The 13062-nt window shown below is 50.2% G+C and overlaps 1 protein-coding gene across 1 annotated transcript in view; it reads right to left on the bottom strand.

The window, feature by feature from the left end:
- Positions 1-10274: 10274 nt before the first annotated feature.
- The window catches only part of SEC14L1 (SEC14-like 1 (S. cerevisiae)), a 37582-nt gene continuing 34794 nt past the window's right edge, over positions 10275-13062 (bottom strand). Inside the window, exons 13-15 of the mRNA XM_010006958.1 lie at positions 12507-12758; positions 11333-11511; positions 10275-10751 (exon numbers count right to left, since the gene is read on the bottom strand). Of these exons, the coding sequence (XP_010005260.1) occupies positions 10646-10751; positions 11333-11511; positions 12507-12758 (537 nt within the window). The 3' untranslated portion in view covers positions 10275-10645. The remainder of the gene's footprint in view (positions 10752-11332; positions 11512-12506; positions 12759-13062) is intronic.

Below are 13062 nucleotides of genomic sequence, written 5' to 3'. Positions count from 1 at the left end.
CCTGCTGCCTCCTTGGGCTTTCTTGCCACCACCTGGTCCCCAGCGACCTCTTGTCCTTTAAAAACAAAATCAATCTTTACATCATGGGGTGGGGAAGAGGGGGAACTTGGTGCCGTCCCAGAGCTTGAGCTGATTTTTGCCATGGTCAAGTTTGTGGTCAAACTGCTCCTTCCTACCCAGGGCATGTGCAAAGGATGGAGCTATTAGAAAGCAAGGTTAGAAAAATAAATAAATTCAAACAAAACAAGGTGTTTTCATTAATTTTACAAAGAAGCCTGAACATGCCAGGTGCCACAGTGTGGGCTATGTGTCCCCTGTGAGCTGGGGGACCTGTGGCCCCAGGTGTCAGCTGTTGAGTCTCAACATTTGGGTCTGGCTTCCCCCAGAATCTCTCTTCCTGACCCTTTGATGTTGGAAGAAGGAATCATCCTCCTTCTCCCTACACTCCATCCCCACTCCCTGGCTGCCACCTCGCCCACAGTGTCATCACCATAAGAGCTCCTGACAGCCCAGCTGGAGCAGCCACTGGCTCTGTTCCACAGACAGCACCGGGGGCTCCATCACAACCCTGGCCTGTCAGCACTTTTCCTTTTCAAAACATATTTTCTGTCTGTAAGTATCCAAAGCAGCCACTCCTGTTCAGCCCAGGACCACCATCCTGCTGAGCTCCTGCCTGCTCTCCTCTGAACTGCTGGAGCCCACCCAGTCCTTCAGCTCTGTGGGTTTTCTCATGTTGTTCTTGTTTCTGAGGAAGCAAATTGGTGTTGGTGTTGCCCTGAAATGGCACCTTCCCCTCACTGCCCACAGCTGGAGCCTGTTGTCATGGGTCCAGTTCTCTCGCAGGGCAGGAGGAAATGGTCTCACTTGGTGCCAGGGCAGGTTTAGATTGGGTATTAGAAGAAACTTCTTCACTGAAAGGGTAATTAAACACTAGAACAGGCTGCCCAGGGAGGTGGTTCATTCACCATCCCTGGAGATGTTTAAAAGATATAAATAGGGTGCTGAGGGACATGGTTTAAGCACTGGAGTTGGTGGAGTTAGGTTAATGGTTTGTAGAGGTAGGTTATGGTTGGACTCCATGGTCTTGAAAGTCTTTTTCAGCCAGAATGATGCTGTGATTCTGAGTCTGCAGGACTCCCTGCTCCCAGTGCCTGGGCAGAGCTCTGTGGCTCCTCCATGGCTTTAAGGATGAGGAACGACGTGCCCGTCACTTCCATCCCCCTCCTGCCGCATCAGCGGGAGGCAGAGCTGAGCTGGCAGGGGTAACATACCCTGTGCAGCTGCTTTCTGCTCAAAATCAGGTCTCCTTTTCATCAAGGGCAGTTTAGCTCCGGTGGCACCGGGAGGGGATGCTGAGAGAACTCCAGGATTTGAAGACCTTCTCACATCTCCCAGCCAGGGCCGCGCTGGCCCCCGGGTCAGGCAGGACCTCCCGCAGCACCTGCCTTCATTCTCCCTGTGCACTGACCCGTGTGCCTGCTCATGTGTTTCTCTCCTCTCCCTTCCAATAACATTCAAAACAATTGCCCATATTTAACCAGAGCTGATGGATGGAGCTTGTTGTGTTGATCCTGGCCGAGTTCCTTCTTGTTTCACAACAGGGATGTGGGAAGGAAACAAGTCCCTGCCTTCCACCCACAGCTCCATCCTTGGCTCCATCCCTCCCTCTGGGAGCTGCAGGACACAGGTGAAATAACTACAGGAGCAGCTGTGAGGGGAAGAGAAGTGAGATGTTTTCTACAAGGTGAACTGAGCCAAGGAAGGCAGGGTGCTGCCCTGCTCCCTGCTGCTAGAGCAGCTTCTTGAAAGGTGAAAATACAAGTGCAGAGCTGCAAAATGCCAACTGTCCACCTGGGCTGCAGTGGAGACACGTCCACAGGGGCTGCAGCCTGCTCCTGGCACGGTGCTGCTCACTCTGCATGGGGTGTCCTCCTGCCCTAGGGCTGTGGACACCAGGAGCAGAGCACCCAAACCCACTGAGGTGCCCCCAGCTGCTGGCAGGCTCACCCTGGTGACACCTTTTCCTGGGCTGGATGGTGAGAAGGAGCCTGTTGAGCACACTGAAATAACTACAGGAGCAGCTGTGAGGGGAAGAGAAGTGAGATGTTTTCTACAAGGTGAACTGAGCCAAGGAAGGCAGGGTGCTGCCCTGCTCCCTGCTGCTAGAGCAGCTTCTTGAAAGGTGAAAATACAAGTGCAGAGCTGCAAAATGCCAACTGTCCACCTGGGCTGCAGTGGAGACACGTCCACAGGGGCTGCAGCCTGCTCCTGGCACGGTGCTGCTCACTCTGCATGGGGTGTCCTCCTGCCCTAGGGCTGTGGACACCAGGAGCAGAGCACCCAAACCCACTGAGGTGCCCCCAGCTGCTGGCAGGCTCACCCTGGTGACACCTTTTCCTGGGCTGGATGGTGAGAAGGAGCCTGTTAAGCACACTTCCCTGCAGCCACCACGGGCAGAAACACCCTGTGATTTCATTTTCAAAAGCCCTGCCAGCTCCACCATTCCTACCTGCCCATTGCAGCAACCCAGTGACCATAGCCTCTGGTTTCCCAGGGTGATGTGCTGTGACTCAGGGAAGCAGGAGGTGGGTGCGGCGCTCGGATGCAGCTCTCACAGCCCCAGTGTTGCCTCTGGCCTCAGGAGCACATCCCAAGGGACTGATACTCCTTCAGGACATCATGTCCCCACCACCACAGACATCCCTGACACCTTCAGTGACCCTGAGTGCCCAGCTCCCACTTATTAGAGAAGAACCACCCAGACTGAGCCTTTCCTTCAAGGATGCTGTTCCTTGTCACTGTCACACGCTCAGGCAGCGCCGTGAAGCATAAATGACCCGTTCTGGCAGCTGACATCTCCAGGAAGACTTCAGCATGAAGACAAAATAACCCTATGGTGAGTTAATGTTCCCAAGCTGCCATCCTACAAAGCCCAGGATGCTCGTGATGCTCCAACAGGAGAAAACAAAGGCGAGGGTTTGTCCTCGATCCGTGTGACGGCGCCAGTGGCGCGGGGCGACCTGACACACCAGGTGTGTTTGGCGTTTCCCTGGCCCTGCTGCCTCAGAGTTTGGATTTTCTGTCCCTGTGTCACGCCCCAGGTGGCACCCTAGGTGTGCCCAGGGTTGGGGAGGCTCAGGGCTGTGGTGAGCCTCAGCCAAGTGCTGGCATCTGCTCCTCCCCTCAGCTGGACTCAGGGAAAAGGCTCTTCCCAGGAGGGGAATGGTGTTTGCACACAACAAATGGGGCTGCAAAGGCAGGGTAAAGCCCTGTGCTGAGAACGGGCTGCAGGGATGTTCTCCTGCAAGCTTCTAGTCTCTTCTAGCCTCTCCTAGCCTGCTGCACCCTGCCTGGTTTAAACCCACTCCCTCTCCTTTTCCCCTCCCATTCTCACACAGGCCACAGGCACTTGGTGAAGCTGGTTAGAATGGTGAGCCTCTCTGAGCCAGCCCTGCTAAGGTGACTTGGGATGAAGGGCTGGAGAGGACCACTCTGCCCAGGGAAGCTGCTCTGATGCTGACAGTGCTTTGCTGCATGAGCCCCTGGGATCCTGCTCTTTAGAAGGCATTGAGACACCTCCTTGCAAGGAGAGGCTGCAGGAGGTGGGGAAAAGCACCTGCATTGTCAAGAGGCTTAAATCTGCCACCGAGCAGCCCTGCTGCAGCCTGACACTTGCTCAGTGTCAGTGTCCCTCAGCCCTCAGCCAGGCACTTGCCCCAGGGCTGAAACCACCTGGGTTGTCTTTTTTTTTCAGCAGCACTTTCCCTGGAGCTGCTGACAGCTGAAATTCATTATTCTCCCTGAACCAGGGCATGGGTACGTGTGAGATGAAGGCAGCAGCTCTGCCCTTTGCTTTGCATTCCCCTGCTGGGTTTGAGCTCCCCAGCTCCCTGCTTGTGGGTGTCCCTCCCCCAGTGTCCTCCAGTGAGCACTGACCCCAGCAGCAGCTCCCGAATGCCACAGGGACCCCAGGGGCCACCAGTATCCCAGGAGATGGCAGCTCATGACGTTGGTGGCCTGACTCAGAGCCCCAAGGTCCTGTCTGCTCCATTCCCATCCATCCCTGCCTGCCCTGAGATCTCCAGGCTCTCCTGGAGAATGTTGGTATGTGTGTGCCAGCTGTCACTCCAAGTCCCCACAGTCTTCTTCTTCATCCCTGATGGGCTCCTTGAACTGGTTTCTGAACCCAGCAGTTCCTCCCCAGGGTGGATTAGTGCTGCTGTTTGGTCTGTGCTGGAGGAGCAGATGATCTCCTGGCTGATCTCCATGGCTGCAGGCAACCCCAGGTCCCCGACATGCCAAAAAGCCACAGTGACTTTCCAAGAACTCAGTGCTCTGTGTTAGCCCTGACCTACTTCTCACCCACTCTCCCAGCCCCTTGCTAATTAACCCTCATCCTCCTCCTCCTTCAGCTCTGCACTGGGCCCTGTGCCAGGCTCCTTGCAAGCTTCTCTGTCCCCAGGCAGGGTGGTCTCAGAGGTTGCAGCAATGCAAACATGGACTAGCACGGAGGTCTCAGAGTCTGAACATGTTTGTTCTTCTATGTCAGGAGCCAAAGCCCCAGCTCTGGTGGCAGCAGGTGCTCTGGGTTCCCTCCCCATGGCTCCCCCACAGCAGTGTGGCCCATGGGGGTTGGGATATCTGCTTGCACAGATCAGTGCCACTTCTCCAAGACAAGGTCCTGGAGACATGACTGCCAAGTGTCCTGCAGGAGAACTGCCAGGAGGGAGGGACCAGGCCAGTCTGGTGCAAAGCAGAGCTGGAGCTCCTGGCCTGCTCCTGCTGTCCTGGGATGCTGAGGGTCCTGTGGGGCTGCAGCAGGGGGGTGGGTATGACTGGCAGCTCTGCTCTGCTGCCTGGGATGTGCTGGGTTGCTGCAGGGTCATCAGGGAGCATTACTGGGTGGGGTGGAGGGGCTCGGTGACCCGGCCCTTGGGTGCTGGCTCTGGGGCCATGTCCCTTCCAGTGCCAGGGAGCTGCTCCCACTCCAGCCTTCCCAGGGGAGAGCTCACATGATTCTTTCCTGCTTCTTTTCTCATTAAATCCTTGTGAAGGACAAACTACGGTGTCTGTGGCTGCCCAGAGCTGGCTCAAGGCATCAATATCATCATCCAAGTGTGTCCTGGTTGCTCTTCAGAGGCAAAGGGGGAGGTCTGGCTGAGATTGCTGCTGAGGGGCTGATGAAATGGGCTGATGGGGAGATGGGTCCTTCCCTTGATCAGGAAAACAGGGTTTTGTTAGGGAAAAACCCAGGCGGAGGAGGCTGCCCTGCAGAGACCTCACCTGCAGCTGGCCCCTCTCTAGGGTCAGACCTGCCCCAGGAGCGTTCACCCCTGAAGTGGCCCATGGCTGGCCAGAAAAATACCTGCTGGCTGCTTTGCTTGGGGCTGGTCTAGGTGCTTTGGTCATGCAGGGCCACACATCTCCAGCTGTGTCAGCTCCAAGCAGGGTGCTGAGCTTGGTGTTGGCAGCACGGGGGTCAGGCTGAGGCTGGTGGCATCACCACACCCCAGTCTAGAAACCTCAGCCCCATGTGTCCCTGACCCCTGAGCAGCCCTTGTCCCTCCCCCTGCAAGAACTCGCACACACGAGGGGCACATCCCTACCCTAGGAAAAGCGGGAACAAACAGAGCCTGAAATCCAGCGTGGGACCCGAAAGGGGGAGAGTACGGACCAGTACGGACCAGTATGGGCCAGTGCCTTAGGGTGCTGGTGGGGAGGCAGAGCAGGAAGGGAGCTGGGGGACACTGGGTGGCCGGGGCGGTGCGTGGGCTGCTGGCACCATCTAGTGGGGTTTCTGCAGGACCCGCTGCTCTGCAGCCCCCCCAGCTCTGTGCCCTGGCCCCGGGCAGCCCCGGAGCCCCTGCCCCACTCGGGGGCTTCCCAGACCCCCCTGCCCCACTCGGGGGTTTCTCTCCCAGACCTGGACCCCCCAGTACGTGAGTTTCCCACCCCGAGGACCAGTAACCCTGAGGAGGGGTCCGAGGGGTCAGTGTGGGACAAGTGTGTGAGACGTGTGTTGCAACATCTTAACTCCCTTTTCCTTTTCACTTTCCCATTTTTGTTGTTTTGTTTTTTTTTAAAAAAAGCCAAAAAAGCCAAACCCAAACAAAAACCCCAACACCAAAGAAAAAACCCCAAGCCAAACAAAAAGCTCAAACCAAACAAAAACCCCAAACAAAAAATTAAAAACCAAACAGAAAAAAACAAACCCAAACGAAAAAAAACCCAATAACCAAACAAAAAGCCAAACCCAAACAAAATCCCAACACCAAACAAGCAGCCCAAACCAAACAAAAAAGCCAAAACCAAACAAAAGACCCAAAACCAACCAAAAAACCAAACCCATCCAAAAAAACCCACCAAAAAAACCAACTTAAAACACAACCCTCTGAAGTTCTGTGTTCTGCTGAAACCAGGCCCTGTTGTGGTTGCCATTCCAAGAGAGGAGGGTTGGCTGGGACAAGCAGCTTTCCCACTGCCTCCCTGGGCACAGCACAACTGAACAGCCACAACCACCTCCTTATACCATGTACTTTTCAAGGGTTTTTGTCTTCAGCAACGTCCAGAGCAGCACTAAGCTGCTCCATTATAATCATGCACTGGCCTAAGAATATTGGCCACATGTTAAAACTTGAAGTAGGTCAGGCAACCATCTGGTCTTGCTGACAAGAGCTCCAAGACCTTAAAAGATTCTCATTTTAGAAACTTTACAGCTTGGGATAAAATCCGAAAGATCAACCATAAATGGATGTTTCAGCCCCTGCTCCAATTCCAGGGGTTAGAAAAAGCACAGCCTGACATTTATTGGCTCCTGTTTAAAAATAGCTAAAGCTTTATCTATTTCTGCTGATAACAAAAGTATCCTAAATCCCAAATGTGATTGTCTCAGTCTCCCACCCAGTGGTGGAAGTGGTGGGGGCAGCCCAGGAGCCCATCTCCTCCACAGCCCTGGAGTTGGGCAGCATCAAACCCCCCCATGGACAGCTCTGTCCAGCTGCAGGTTTATTCTTCAGCCAGAGAAAATTACTCTTTAAACTGTTACATTTCGGCTAAAAAACCCCCAATCCTCAGGACAGCTGCATCCACTCAACATCCTGGTGCAGCTGGATGTTCACTTTTGGAGTCACCCCTCTCCCCCTGCACCCCGGGGAGCAGCATGGCTCTCACCAAGCAGCTTGCAGAGCTCAGGGTGACAGGAAGGACCAAGGTTTGGGGGCAGTTTTCCTGCTCAGGCAGCAGTGCCTGCACTAAGACCACTTGGATTTTCCCAGGACAGCACCTGCCCAGGGACACAGTCAGGCCTGACTGCCTACAGCAGGGCCACTGGGTCAAAAATAAATCAACAGGTTGAAAAGTTATTGCACTCACTAGTTCAGGCAGCCAGACACATTTCAGCCTGCACAGGGGCAAATGAGACACCTTCCCCTGTACTCAGGCTGTGCTTGTTAGATAATCCACGTAACACCCTCCCCACAAGGAACTGCTGAGCTTGAAAGTCCCTTTTAAATTGTGCTAAGAGTATAAAGTCATCATGTAATCCATAAAATCAACCATTTTCTTTTTAGAGCCATCTAAAAAGGCTTTAGGGCTACCTAGGACTTTCCCAGCATCTTATTTTGTTCCCTTTAGTCTATTCACACACTAGTAAAAATACCTGTGTGCATGTACTGCAGGGAGGACAGAATTTTCTGCTGTGACAGGCAAGTGCCCAGCAGAGGCCGTTTTCCTTCTAAACCCACATTTCCTCATACCTTGGACCTGCTCAGGTTTCTTCTCTCCAGGCCAGATGGCTTTGCTGAAGCTTCCCCACAGTGGCAGACAGATGAAGCCTCCTCCTGCTTCCTACCAAACAGCTCTGGAAGACTTGGAATTCAGCACATAAAAGAACCTGGAAGCTTTGAATCAGATGACTGAAATAAAGAGGCTGCCCTGTTTGATTGGTTTTTTTTTCCAAACAGTTCACATTTATTGATAACAATAAAAAATCTTTTAAAGACTATCTGTATTTTATTACCAAGATGAGGTATTATGTATACAAAACATTTACAGAACTTGATATGCAGTTTATGAGTACAGACAGGAGAGTGCAGAAAGACATTGATAACAAGGAAAAAGCCAACGGAAGAGTCATTGGCTGAGAAAAGGAAGAAGAGCCATAATATCACACAAAGACAGACCAGGGTATGGCAAATTAATTAGTCAGACTGCAGTGATCAAGTCATATTGCCACAGCACTTTGCTTAGAGGAGGATTAACTATTGTTTTACTGGAATTGTCTCTCCCCAGCTGCCTGTGCTGCCATGTGCTTTGAGCTGTAAAAGATGTGTTAACAGCAGGAAAAAACCCAAAGTGCCCCTTTTGAGCCAGCTCAAGTGAAAAACAAAATAAGAGATCTTCAGACTTGAAAAGTGACTGCAACTCAAAAAGGTCTACAAAGCCAGACACCTCTGGACAGATGTGGAGTGTTGAATGAAGCAGTTTCTTTACAGTTGTCAGCAAAACCGCCATCTGAGAGAGAGAGAGAGAGAGAGAGAAAGAAAGGGGACCATCTTCAGCCCTTACAGCCTGGTAAATGGTAAGTGGCATTTGCAGAGAGCCATGAGTGTTGTTAAGTCAACCTCACTGTGCCTCCAGCTGCACTAGCTCCCCTGTACCTGGGAAGACTGGTTCCCGCATGTCAAGAATCAAACCAGCTCTCCAAGCTGGGCTCCCCCTGGGCAGAGCTCACAGGAGCAGCCCAAGAGCCACAGCACGTGGCTGTTGGCTCTGCTGACACTGGGGGGAACAGCCTGACACCAAAGCAGTGGTCTGTCTGGCACAGAGCACACTGTGGCAGCCTAAGGGACAAGTCTAACCTCCATCTTCAATTTCGAAGTCCAAAACCAACAAAACAGACCAGTTTGGTTCAGTTGAAGGACACTGGCCTCTCAGCACCTGTAAATCTGTTACTAAAGTACCTGGTCAGCCCTGTTTGCCACGTTCCACAGCCAGACCTGGTGTGTGGGAGAGGTGCTCTTAGAGGTTAGCAACCTGCCTCTCAGCTTTGCAGTCATAAAGATTCATACAGAGTTCAGAACCAGCTTTCCTCAGGCAGGGTATCCAGTATCTTAAGTGAATTCTGCTTTGAAAGTGCAAGATCTTCACAAGCTCTTCTACCACTTAGCCCCAAGAGTGCTGCTTCCCCAAGACTTCTGGTCAGAACTGCACCCAGCACAGTGGCTCCTTTTGGCCTGGATGGATAGTTTAGCTCTAAAAGGGTGAGGAAAGACTAAGCAGGGTCTAACGATAAAAATTCTGCTGCATTTCAGACTGAAATCTTCTCTGCTCCACTGCCAGCTTTAGTCTGTACTTGTGTGCTGACAGCCTTTTGCTCACCAGTTCAGTCTTCTGTGCTTTTTGCTGTGCATGGGAGAGAGGGCTGGAAGTGGGGGAACACCTGAACAGCCTTCAACAACTAGAGTTCAGGTAGGATTGCTTGGGCCTGGGTGGAACAGGGGTGAAATCCAGAAGGGCAATTCACCACAGGCAACAGCAACAGGGAAAATGGTGGAGCAGGCACTGCTTAGAGAATTTTCTGCACCACTCTGAGTGAAGACCTACATGATCCCTGCCTACATTAAAGCTTCCACTGCTCAGAACTGAAGTACTTTATTTCTGACATGCACAGGGCTAGGCCAGGAGACAAGAGGGATTGGCAAGTGCAGAGGAAGGATGACAGCCATACCTCCTCGAGACTGACTTAAGAAGCAAAGTTTAAGCTCTATATAAATTGCTGGTAAGAACAGAGTCTCAGGAAAACCAATTCACATGGAGTGTACTAAGAAAGTGAAGCTTCAACACAGAACAAATTCCTCAGACCAACTGCAGATCAGCCCAGTGTGACACAGTGAGGGAGAGCCTGCTCTCCTGCCTCTCTCTCTGCAGCGCTTCAAGTGCAAATCCAAGGAAAGAACAAATTGCTTCCACCCATCCAGACCCAGAGCTCAAAATTCCCCAAAAATGTGCTCGTACAAAAAGGTCTTAGTGTTTGAAGCCCAGTCAGAGCTCTGTGGGCATGCTTTGGGAAAAAAAAAATAAATTAAAATTAAATGGACTCACAAAGTCAAGTCTCCAGCAACTGCTTTTCTTTGTCTCGGACATCACCGAGTGGCCATGGGAGAAGAGTTTGCAGCACTGAAGATCACAGGGGATTGCTTAAGGAATGTCCTGACAGGAGACTTGCAGTTGGCCTCTAATGCACTGTGGAGCATTTTTTAGTAGGGTTTTTCTCTTTTTTGCTTTTTAACACTTACATAGGTTAAAAAAAAAAAAGAACAGATATCCTTAAGTGATGCACTGGTTATTTTCCCTTTCAGTGAGAGCCCTTGTGTTCAGTTAGGATTTGTACAAGCACACTTGTAAAAATACTTATGGCTGAGTAGGAGAAAGGGTTAAAGTTAAGAGACAAGCTGTTGGATCTAGCAAGGACCAAAACATCTCAAGTTTAAAATTCAAAGAGCTACTATCTATAAAAGGCTTTTGAGGGGTAGGTTTTAATTATTGTTTTTTTGCACAATTGCCAGTTGAATACGTGGTGTTGCAGTCAGCTGCCACGGGAGAGGGTCCAGCCATCTCATCCATTTGCTTTTCATCTGTTCTGGCACTACCTGGAAATCATGGAGCTGGAATGGGACTGGCTAGAAGAGGTGGTGGCAGCACTGAGCTGGGAGAACCCACTGTGGCTTGATTCAAGGCTGGTCATAGATCCCCTGCAATGAAAGGCAAAGTCGTTTTCAGGTTCAGAACGTAGGGGTTGATCTCTGCTGTGTGTCTGTATTCTATTAATTTGCACAAGCAAAAAGCAAGGAATAGCTTTGGTGCAGAAATGCAAGAGCTCTCCTGCCTCACCACATAAAGTGCTGGGGACACTGAGCACCTTGCAAAAACCAGATGCTGTTCAAGGAGACAGAGAACTGGTTTTAGTCAAGTAAATCAACTGTCAGGTGCCTGAGCTGACTTGACTTCATTGTGAGCTGCACTCATTTATACATGACAACCTGTCAAGCTCAGCAACTCACAAAATGCTTCCAAAGCAGAGCAACTGGACCAGTAATGATGAAAATGATATAGCTAATTAACCCCTTTTATATATTACTTGCCTCCAGTGCCAGTACTGGTTGAATTCTGGGGGGATTTTAGGGTTTTTGAAGCCTAAGGAAACAACTCCTCACAATTTACTTCTATTTAAATGAACTTCACACTGGTTTGACTGTGTAAGTATCAGAAAGGTTGGACATTGGCTGACATTCATGACCCTTGGTTGAACTTCATGACCCTTGGCCAGACATACCTGAAATCTTCAGATCCTATTACTTCTGTATAGTACATCACTTTACATTTGTGAGAGGAGACCTGCAGAGATGCAAGTACATCATCCACACGAGGCAGGTTGGTTGTAGCACAGGCAGGCATGCTATGGAATTTCCACTGGAGAATATAGAATCCAGGCCACCTGGTGACATGGGATCCCTGGAAGCAGCCACAGCAAAAATTGAAAATTAACTTTTTGTTAACACACAGATTTGTAGACTCGGAATTTCTTTTCCAAGCTTAGAAAAACTACCTATGTGCCCAGAATTTTTTCTCCAATGTCAATATTTCAGCTCCTCAGCCAGCTGGGAGTGCTTGGTCAGCTGTCCCCACACAGCATAACTGTTATGACAGAACACCAGTGGTTCCTCCTGCTTTTTGACAGTGTCAAGGGGTTAGGATTTAAATAACATTGAAAGGACAAAGTTTTGTTTAAAACAATATCCATTTTTTCCATTTAATTTCATTAATGCTGCCCTTTGAGACATGAAAAAGCAGTCTAGGATCCTGCCTCACAGAAAGGGAAAGTGCAGTTCAAGAGGTCACTGCCCATATTTCCAGTTTAACACTTTCAATTAGATGACCTAAGGAGCTCCATTTTCAAAGCTTATTCGGCTCTTATTTCAAGTTAAAAGGAAGAGCAGTGGCAGAATGTGACTGTCAACATACAGCTGCAATATTGAACTTGGTAATGAAAGATGAAGTTGCAAATGCTATAAAAAAAACCTTCAGGAACCTTGGCCATAGGGACCTCTTTAAGGTGTCTCTTAGAGGGACAAACACACAGAAGCTCAGTCTTAATTTCCAGACCTGGTATTCTTCAAACACTGTTGGCTTCAGAAAATAATGGTCCAACTTCCAGCACAAAGCACATCTTGCTACCTTCTGGATGTGCACTATGTTCTTGGTGGCTTCCCTCTATTCCTTGCTGATCCATCTCAATCACTGATGCAACCTCCCCCTCACAGCAGATCCCATGTAAATCCTACCCCCTTTCCCTGCAGAATGCAACTATAAGCTGAAATGTCAGCCAAAAGCAAGCAGACAGTCTGGAGCAGAATCACCACTCAGTCATTAATAACAATTGTGAATGAGAACATCCAGGTTTGGAGCCAACTTCCATCTGCTCCCACAGGAGGATTCACCAGTCTTACCTGCACACTCTCCCCTTCCTTGCAGATAAGAGGAGACTCCACCATGCTGTAATCACGCCCCAGCTGCCAGACTTTGTCTATCAACTGGACATTGTTCCCACCAGGAGATGTAATACTGTGAGCTCCCAGAGAGTCCTTTTTAGGAGGCTGTGGGGCTCTTTTGGAATGAAAGATGTTAAAAACAATGTCGCCCTTGCACACGTCAAAATCCCATGTGATCACAGATGAGGCATCCACAATCTGAATGAGAACCTGAGACAGAAAAGTCACATTAGACAACAGCAATTTACTCAGTAAACGCTTACCAGAAGACAAACCCCAGCAGTTTTATTGCTGGGATTAATTTAGACTTTTCAAAAGGCAGTGTAGATGCAAACTAGAGAGAATTGGTACTTCCAGTGTACATATAAATTCTTCACTACGAGTGTCCTTATTTTAACATGACTTTCAGAAGCTCTCAAGTATCTTCTGAGAAGATACTTTGCTTAGAAGGATATGGCTTTGGACAGAATGAAAATCAGTAATATTCTCGAGATGGCAACAAGATGATAGCAGG

The sequence above is a fragment of the Chaetura pelagica genome, unplaced genomic scaffold (assembly GCF_000747805.2).
Source record: "Chaetura pelagica isolate M959 unplaced genomic scaffold, ChaPel_1.0 scaffold180, whole genome shotgun sequence".
NCBI lineage: Eukaryota > Metazoa > Chordata > Aves > Apodiformes > Apodidae > Chaetura > Chaetura pelagica.
This window is presented reverse-complemented; position numbering and strand designations above follow the sequence as displayed.